The 10,304-nt window shown below is 41.4% G+C and overlaps 1 protein-coding gene across 1 annotated transcript; it reads left to right on the top strand.

Moving 5' to 3' along the window:
- Positions 1–1,930: 1,930 nt before the first annotated feature.
- Positions 1,931–9,017, top strand: LOC117557808 (COUP transcription factor 2-like). The gene is made up of 3 exons (XM_034233753.1): positions 1,931–3,532; positions 4,792–5,316; positions 7,193–9,017. The coding sequence occupies exons 1-3, from the start codon at positions 3,052–3,054 to the stop codon at positions 7,465–7,467; spliced, it is 1,281 nt and encodes a 426-aa protein (XP_034089644.1). The 5' UTR covers positions 1,931–3,051; the 3' UTR covers positions 7,468–9,017.
- The last annotated feature ends 1,287 nt before the right edge of the window (positions 9,018–10,304 follow it).

Genomic DNA, 10,304 nt, shown 5'->3' with positions numbered 1-10,304 from the left:
CACATTGCCCGCCATGAACTTCCGGGGAACGATCCTCTTCTACATGAACCACGTGACGATAACCGTTTTTGGACTTCCGTTGTCGTAACTCTTCTATTATATGGCTCTGAGGCTGCTTCTCAGGTCGACTATTTTCATTTCCTCGCTCCTCGGTCCTCGGTCTCACCGGAAGTTGATTTGCCTGCGCCATCTTGAGTACCGTCCCATGGCTCTTATTTCTGCCGGAGGACCGAGGATCGAGGAGCGATCATGGAGGAGCGATAACCGAGGAACCACCAGACCATCCTCCGATGAAATCCTCAGATACTCACCCTGCCCCCTTACTGTGTATCGCTCACTGATTGGACGAGGCAGTGCATGCACTGATCTGATGCTTCTTGACATGAGAGCACTGAGCAGAGTGAAGAAAATACATGAACCTCACGGGAGTCACTCCTCAGTTTATACCGTGTTTTGTTTCAATTCATGTATCATTTAGTTACAAATATGTGATATATCTGAACAACAAAGTGGTCAAAAATCATTTAATTCATTTTTTGGAAACATTTTCATGATCGCTTTTTTCGTTTTACATTTTCATTTATTGTCATTTCCATTCAGTCAGTCATTAAGTGCTATTAAAATGTTAATATGCTACATATCCACACAAACACACAAAGTGTGCAATCCAATGAATGTTAATCCAACTGGGTTTTGATAGATAACATATCTCTTTTTCTTCTCTCAATTATTTTATTTCTATTGTGCACTCTAATCAATATTAATCAAACTATTGTTCGTTTATCAATTTTAAGAATGGCGTTTATCTTTTTTGAGAATGAGTTCTTATTTTATTTATTGGGGTCTACAACAGATGATACAAATGTTTGTGTCAGTAAATGTGTACTAACAGAGGCGGGGGGGTGTGTGGAAATAACGGGGACAGAGCTGCTGTCAGACGATCAGCTGTGCAGCGTCATCACAAACGGACGTCGCTTCACGTGACGCTCCGGAGGAAAGGACGTCCCATTGCTCTTAAAACTAATTTCCCTGCTTCTCGTGGTTTCCTTGCGTCCCTTCATGCTTCCCTTGTGGGAGGGACTAAACGCAGGGAAACGACGCAAGTGAGGGAAGCAAGGATTTCAATTAATCGACCTGAGAAGCAGCCTGAGATGTCCTTCAACATGGCGCGCTAAAATTCATTTCCGGGTCACTACCGGAGGACCGAGGAGTCGAGGAGGGGGATTTGATGCAATGAGAAAGGGCCAGGGTTGCGGGGGCGCAGGGGGATTACCCAATATACGAAATAGAGCCCAGACGCTATTTGTTGTTTGTTTATATCACGCAGCCTGTTCTTCTTCTCTCCGTGTATAGTCTGTCTTCCGGTTGTTGCCTCTTTTGAATGACGAATACACACTACCGCTGCCTGCTGGTAAGGACAGTTATTGCCACTCGTCAACTGAAGTCTTTGCGGTGTGTTCGTAGGCGGGCGACGTAGGCGGGCGGCGTAGCCGACGCAAGCGACGTAAAAGTCGGGACTTCTTCGGTACGCGTTCTTTGGTCTCAGGTTGGTGCGGCCTTAAAGGCCCTGACACACCAGGCCAAAATCGGCCGTTTTCGTTAGTCAGACGACGAAGCGTGCCCTGTCGCCCAAACTCGGCTTCGGCAAGTTATCTGGTGACTGCTTGGTGTGACAGGGCCTTTATGTTAGTCTTTGTGTTTGACTCCAATGTATTTTATTGTTATCAAACTATTTTGAAGTGCAATTCGGCAAAACAATAACCAAACGTTTTTATTAGATGTTTTATTAAGAAGATGTCAAATGTGTTTTGTTTTTCTTGTTTTCCCTTTATTTTGAAAGAGAGACACCCACCATCTCACTGCAGGGAATCCTTGTCAAACTCAATTAACTATTTAAAATCAATAAAAACATGCATCTATAACGTAAACGTTTTGATAACATGCCTATACTGAAAACACCCTTACAATAACAGATGTATTCACCTTAATTATCAGACCTAAAAACAAATATATATTTCTCCTCTTCCAACTGACACTATACAAAATCAAGTATCTCCTCAAGCTATAAGTCAAGTGTGTCATAAGGTGATTTCCTGTGTAATTTACTGATGACACTAGGTGGCATCAAATTACTGCATTTGGGATCTGCTGTACTCCTCCTGTGAGACCAATGAAGTGTGAGTTTAAGTATGTCCTCTCATTATATTTCAGTGTGACAGACAATGGTCTGTCAATATCACTACAAATATTGAAGCAAATCATGTGAAGCACACACTCCTACCAGAACAGCTCAGGGGAAGCTAAGACCTCACATACACTCGCCAATGTTTATCAACAGAAATCCAACCGGAGCCCCACACAGCTGATCCCAGACCAGCTTCTCCTCGCGTTATAGCCCCACCCCAAACAGAGCGTCACCGAGTCACAGCCCGTGACGTGGGGACGCACCACTCTCCTCCTCCGTCCCGGAGCAAAGCATCATCAAAATCCTCATCCATCAGCTCCTCTCTGTCTCTCCCCTCCGCTGTCTTTTTAATGTAACTTCTGACTGATCGGGAGAGCACGGAGCGTCTGGAAAGCCTGGACTCCATCTCTGGTGAAGGATCTGCTCGCACGGTGTTCTGTTCAAAGTGGACACACAGGACCGAACAAGGATCAGACAGATTGTATATTCTTTTTGGGATAACATTGCTTTACTCGATGGATTTTGGCTCAGTGTTTTTCGCCTTTATGTGTTAATCTCTGTGGATGTTATAGTTTATCATCTCGGTCTGAATGAAGCTTTCTTTTTGGATTTCCAACAGACCGACACTGTTTCTGGGTGACTGAAGATTTTTAAAGGCTACTTGTAAAGTCGCGCGCTTTAATTGTATCACCGTTATTCTATGAGCTTTTTTCACATCATTACATTGTAACTTGTACTTTATTTTGTCAAACAATGCTGCAGTTTTCCTGAAGGTGCGTTAGTAATTAACGAGACCAAATAGTGTGGTTCATTTGTCGCTGAGAAAATAGGAAAGTTGGGCGCTCAAAGTTTCAGAGACTATCGACATGGCTATGGTGGCGTGGAGAAACACCGAGGGCGTCGGGGACTCTCAGGGGACCCTCTCCTCCCCGGTGTCCCAGGTTGCTCCTCTGTCTCTGCCCGGGGAGCTTTCGGGACACATGAACCCGGCGTCTTCTCTGGAAATACCCCAGGCAGCAGAAGCACACCAGGGCGCACCACCGCCCAATCCGTCCAGCACCACTACCACCAACAACAACACATCCTCTTCCTCTTCTTCCTCCTCGTCCATGGACAAACAGCAGAACCAGCCGATCGAATGCATCGTGTGTGGGGATAAATCCAGCGGGAAGCACTACGGACAGTTCACATGTGAAGGATGTAAGAGCTTCTTTAAACGCAGCGTCAGGAGGAACCTGTCATACACCTGCAGGGCCAACAGGAACTGTCCCGTGGACCAGCACCACCGTAACCAGTGCCAGTACTGTCGCCTCAAGAAATGCCTCAAAGTCGGCATGAGGAGAGAAGGTACGACTGGCGTCCTCTTTTTGTTGTTGTTGTTGTTGTTGTTGTTGTTGTTGTCACATCGTATTATCCAGCAGTAAACTGTCCTGGACACTGTTATGGTTCAATAAATGCTCACAACGTATCGACTTAATTTTGTATGCGTTATTAATGTTATACATGTTCTGCATGATACATGTAGTAGGCCTACCTGTACATAGCCTGATTTATCCCTGGACACAGCCGTTTGCCTTTGTCTAAACTCAGTGATTTTTTACAGATATGTTTCCGACCACTCCCATTGTAATTATATCAGCATATTTATCGTAGATATTGTTTACGCTACATAGCCTAGCACACTGTCCAGTGATATCGGAGAATGTTACAGCTAGCATCTGCTGCGTGTTTATTATTGTGCTACTCGACCGCGCTATGTCGGTCCAACATGGCCATTGTATGACCCAAGCAGCGCGAGGCTGCTTTAATGTCGCATGTCTACATTCTACACAAATGTTGCTACGTTTTGCTTAATTTTCTAGGTATTTGTGTTTATTTTTTAGCACTAGAGTGCTTTATATTGTTGGCAGATTATGTAGCATATTGATATGTGTGTGTGTGTGTGTGTGTGTGTGTGTGTGTGTGTGTGTGTGTGTGTGTGTGTGTGTGTGTGTGTGTGTGTGTGTGTGTGTGTGTGTGTGTGTGTGTGTGTGTGTGTGTGGTGTGTGTGTGTGTGTGTGTGTGTGTGTGTGTGTGTGTTCTAGCCTATTGTAGCATGTGCCTGCTAATGCTTCCAAACTTAACAAAAGCAAATTTAAAAGTTAGAATAACTTGAACATTTGAATAAAAGTCGAATATAGTTTTCAGCACCAAAAATGACAGGGGGGAAAATACACAGTGAAGGCTACAGTGAAAATAAATAGGCTACAAGCAAAGTTACTTGCCAGAAACTAGCAAATATTAGTGGGCATGACTTCAAGTATGCAACCGTTTTGGCTTTGAAGACAAATAATAGATGTTTTTTTCAGGACAGAGCTGAATTGTTTTCAGGAACTGTCTAAAACACTTATTCACGCCTATTTGTTAAGAGCTAGTCCACGATAGCCTGTTGACCGTAGAAATGAACTCTCATAGCTAAGAAGCTAGTAGCTAGCATTTCTGTGTCTACATTTTGACATCTCGGTTGCTTTAAAAAAATATCTACCGATAACTGTTTCTCTTTAAATATATTATTTCTCGTTTGTATCGCCTTTAGCTCGATTTGACATTTCTGCTTTTATTTGCAGCTGTGCAGAGAGGCAGACTTCCCACCCAGTCTTACCACGGCCAGTTTGCTCTGACAAACGGAGACCCTCTGCAGTGTCACTCCTATCTATCGGGATACATCTCTCTCCTGCTGCGGGCCGAGCCCTACCCGACCTCCAGGTTCGGCTCTCAGTGCCTGCAGAGCAACAACATCATGGGCATCGAGAACATCTGTGAGCTGGCGGCCAGGATGCTCTTCAGCGCCGTGGAGTGGGCCCGCAACATCCCTTTCTTCCCGGACCTGCAGGTGACGGACCAGGTCGCTTTGCTCCGCCTGACATGGAGCGAACTGTTCGTGCTGAACGCCGCCCAGTGCTCCATGCCCGTCCACGTCGCCCCGCTGCTGGCCGCCGCAGGACTCCACGCCTCCCCGATGTCTGCGGACCGGGTGGTTGCCTTCATGGACCACATCCGGGTCTTCCAGGAGCAGGTGGAGAAGCTCAAGGTGCTGCACGTGGACTCAGCAGAGTACAGCTGCATCAAGGCCATCGTGCTGTTCACAACAGGTAAACACTCTTTCTCTGAACACAACCATTCAAAGATGCAAAGCTTCCATCTTGAAAGTGTAGGCATAGCAGTGTTAGTAACAGATACATATCCTGTCAAACAACTACCAGTATGAACAAAAATGATGTTCGAGTTAATATAATATATATAATATAAGTAATACAGTTGGCTGCAGCATGCACTGAATTAACATGAAAGATGGTTGGATAGTGACTATTTGGCCTTAAATACCAGCAACTATGTATAACTGTGTATGCAATGGGACACAATAGCTGATAAAAACAACACATCATTTCTTAAATAATATTTTCATAAAAATGTAATAAAGGCAAAAAAATACAGGAAAGAGAAAACAATCTTGTTTCCTATTAATATTCTTGTCAACATAACACATATATATTTACCTCTTATTGACCTTGTAAAATGAACTATGAGCTCACAGTCTTTCGGTATTATGAAGGCAAGGCAAGGCAAGTTTTATTATATAGCACCTTTCAACACAATGCCATTCAAAGTGCTTTACATAGTAAATAGTCCGGCAGAAACACATTTTAAACTGGCATTTAATAACCGTTATTAAAAAGCATTAAGTGGGTTTACAAACTGCATTAAATCTTGCAGCCTCGAAAAATATAAAACACTCATTATACAGAAGCCTCTGCATTTGAATAAAAACATGGCTGAAAATTCATTTTTCATAGCATTTAGTATTTTTCATAGAAGATGTATCAGTAAAGTTATGTTTCAAATATACTGTTTTGACCAGTTTTGATTTTTTTTAATTAAATATAAGCCTTTTATATAAAGTAATTAAAATGTATTTGTGGGCTTTATATTTATGCATACAATTATTTAAGAAATAATGCATTAAAACATTTAAATATATATATATATATATATTAAAATCAAATAAATGCCATTGTTTAAAACACAAATTACTCAATTAGAAGCGCACAAAGATGTATTTATATTTGCTATATCTTTATATTGTTACACTGGAGAAACAGATTATTTTCTGAAACAAGAGAAACTGGTTGGCACAGCAAAAGGCGTAATATATATTTCATAGCCTTTTAATAACAGATGTTTGATGGCTGGATTGTGAGCAACATCAAAAGGATGAGTTGCCACTGACTAAAAAATACAGAAAGGTCTCCTGTGTACTGGGTCTATTTTAGTCCCCATGAGCAAATCTGAACAACACGTGTATTCAAACTGGGACATCGAAACCATTCTTCAACCCTGGCTGCTGTCATCCGGCCTGCAGCGATACAGTACAAACAGAGGCTTCTGCTGAGTGTAGAACACACACACACACTCAGTCTGTAAAGGTCTTATACGGTTACAATCATACTGTTACCTTATCTCTTGATCGGAACATCGTTTTCTAGATTTAATGGGAGCGAAATTACGGGAAGTACATGAGAATTTATTTTCTTCAAGCTATTGTGTTTTTAAAAATGCAATTTTATAGATCTCACTTATTTGCATATGAACCTGCTTCACTTTTCTGTTACTATCTCACACAGACTTACTCAGATCTACCTTTGAAAAAGAACACAAATGCTCAGTAGTCTGCAATTGTGATGAAGTAAATAGTAATAACTTACAAGAGCAAAACCGATATTGTTTTTAGTTTCTATAGATTTTTTTTGCCTTATGGTAACGCTACATAAAAAAATGGATGTGTTCTATCTTCCCTATTTTGCTCTATGTTGTAGTCACTCTTTATTTGTATAGTAAGGGAGGTACCTGCAGCATGAAACCATTCCTCACCATGCTTGTGATCATTTCGACGCCTGGTTCAACCTCTGGTCTTGACCTCTTCTTCTCCTTCCTGGTTTTTTGTCCCATTTTCCTTCTCTCCGTCTGTAGATGCTTGTGGTCTGTCGGATGTGGGGCATGTGGAGGGTCTTCAGGAGAAATCCCAGTGTGCTTTAGAGGAGTACGTGAGGAGCCAGTACCCCAACCAGCCTAGCAGGTTTGGGAAGCTGCTGCTCCGCTTGCCGTCCCTCCGCACCGTCTCTTCTTCTGTCATAGAGCAGCTTTTCTTCGTGCGACTGGTGGGGAAAACACCCATAGAAACTCTGATAAGGGACATGCTGCTGACCGGGAGCAGCTTCAACTGGCCTTACATGCCTATTCAATAGAAGGAACAGGCCACGGTGCTGCTTCTAAGGTCAGAAAAAAGTCCCACACCTCAAATCGAGTCATTTCAGTATGCCGTAAAATCTCTGTTGCTTCGGAACAAGGAAAAAACACTGCCAGTGCTATGAGATAATTATAGACATTTCCAATGTAAAAATAAGATCTCAATTTATGATATTCTCACACCACCTGCAATACCAGAGGAGTTATCCGCCTTACGCTGCATTGTGTCCCCATGTTTCTAGAAAAATGTTCCTGAAATAAATTCACCCACCTTACCGACGTTTTGCCCACTGGCAGATTTTTTTGTACTTGTTCGGGGAAAACGATATTTGACGAAATGAAATGACTGCTAATGACGGACTTTTTTTTTGCTGTGTGGTGACATCTCACCGTCTTTGGTTTTTGGGATAACAATCAATATTTATTGGACCCTGTGTGTATATTTATCGTGCTTATAAATTATGTTTTGGTTCCTTTTTTAAATGTTTTCCGTATTTTTTTGCCCCGGCAATTGAGAAAACTGCAGGGATTGTCTCGTGTCGATCTGTTGTGTTTTTATTGTTTCATACCTTCCAGACATGGCACTTTTAAAATAAAGGAACATTTTTAGAAAGATTTAACGCAGGTGTTTGGAACCCAACATCATCTGACTTTAACTATTGGCTCAATTGTGTACAGACCGAATAGTGAGATTAATGCTCCGTTTGCATTATGGACACACGCAGAATGGAAAGGACAAGAGCAAAACAATATATTTGGATAATGCACTTCCCACGATCAGTGTTAGGTTGCTCCAAGTAATGTAATATCATTACGTCCTCACATTAGTATTTCCATAAAAAAAAAATATCTGCGTTTTTACCTTTGAAGATCAATATTTTTAAGTTCTCCTTTGAATGATCACATACTTGACAACGTCACATTTCTCATCAAAGTAGTAAATAGTGACACTCAGAGAAATATAACTCTTCTGTTATTTCTCACACTGAAAGATGATGACATGTGGCAAAATAGATAAAGGGAAGGAATATTAGATAGCTGTACAATATTCAGTTTTTTCTTATTTAGCGGGGTTAAAGGGGGTTATAATCCTATTCTTTTGACTGGTAATTTGGGAAAGTCATGTTATTACTATAATGGATTAATGATTAATGCATTACAAAACCTTCATTTATTTCTTTTACACTGACTGTCTCCAAGAGATTTTAAAAGCACTGGGCCCAATGTATTCTACAGTCTCCTATTGAACACAGACTTCCAGTGCAAGTACAAATTGTATTTCAATATAATTTTCATGCATTTATGAGCCCAGGCCGCTTAAATGGCACAATAGACCACTGCAGGGTATTGCTGAACTGAAAGAGTGTGTGTGTGTGTGTGTGTGTGTGTGTGTGTGTGTGTGTGTGTGTGTGTGTGTGTGTGTGTGTGTGCATGTGCGTGTGCGTGTGATTGTATTTGTGTTTACTTCTTTTTGACAACCACTCTGATGTACTGTGAAAGCATATTGGTTAACATATTGGTACCATATTAAATTATAACTCAAGATTTATAAATAAAGTGTATTTGGTTTATTTTGACATTTTAATTATATGTTGTTTATGTCTGCCGCCACTTTAAAGAGAGGACAACATATGTGTATAACCTGTGAGTGTGTTAGCATGTACACAAGGTTGTGTACTGGAATTGGTAACACATGAATGCTGAACTTAGTTCCTGACGTTAATATTGTCACTAATTAGACATTTGATATCAATGACAAGCCTCATGCGGGTGCCAACATAGATTTAACTACATGCCTTATTTGAAAAATTCTGCAGGAAACATTTAGCTTTTCTCCAGCATTTGTGTTATACTGGGTTTCACCCTGCATCTGAAACATATTTAAAATGCAGACAAAACGCACATCACGCAAACTATTAATCCCTGAGATGTATCATTTAGTTCAAAAGCATGCTTATTAGACAAAGTTCATTATTCGCACATTCATCACTATTTAAAATGTCTTTATCATAATGAAACAACCATCAAAACACACACACATTTGTTTTTAGGGAGTCATTTGGAAAAACACAAACAGTGATTAAACTATTAGCGTAATACTTTCAGTTAATACTACTTGTAATAGCTTGATGCTAACTTACCACATCTTAACAAACGTGCTTCTTGTGATTAGTGATTGGATTAATTCACAAAGGTGGTTAAAATCTGCATCAGACAGGAGAGCTGAATGAACATGGAATTATAATCCACGTCTGTGTTGCCAGATTGAGGAGGACATAGAGGATTAAAGCAGCTTCTTTGCTTCTTAGTGGACAGAGAGCTAATGAGGGGGCCCTGAGTGCTCTGTCACAACAGTTTACCCTGAGGAGGATGGAGCTGGGCGCTCCACGGCCCCTGGGTGTTCTGGGCCAAAGGGCCAACATAAAACAATGGAGAATTTTCCCACACACGTACACGTCCAAAAGAAGAAAATGCCAAGGAGTAGCCTACAGGGTGCAAAGGAGAAGGAAAATCAGTTGAGCTCGGGCTGCAGGGAAATAGCAGCACTGTTATTCCAATGGATTTCCATTTGCTTCCGTATTTAGCCTACGTCATTTTACAAAAAATTGATCCCGGTCATAAATAAGGGAGAGCCGCGGCTCTGCTGTTTTTTAGGCACTGAAGCTGGAGCAGTCGCCGCGCAGCATGGTTTGGACTCAGCCAATCAGCTTTCGGCATTGAAAGCGTGTAGCCAATCTGATCGCTCTTAACAAGTTTTTCTAAAATTAACATTTATCATGTCAAGTGAGGACTTGCTATTGAACCAGGCTAAGGCCCACATATCACAATGATAACA

This window comes from Gymnodraco acuticeps, unplaced genomic scaffold (assembly GCF_902827175.1).
Source record: "Gymnodraco acuticeps unplaced genomic scaffold, fGymAcu1.1, whole genome shotgun sequence".
NCBI classification, from domain to species: Eukaryota; Metazoa; Chordata; class Actinopteri; order Perciformes; family Bathydraconidae; genus Gymnodraco; species Gymnodraco acuticeps.
Note: the sequence above shows the minus strand (reverse complement) of the source record. Positions and strands in the feature narration are given on the sequence as shown.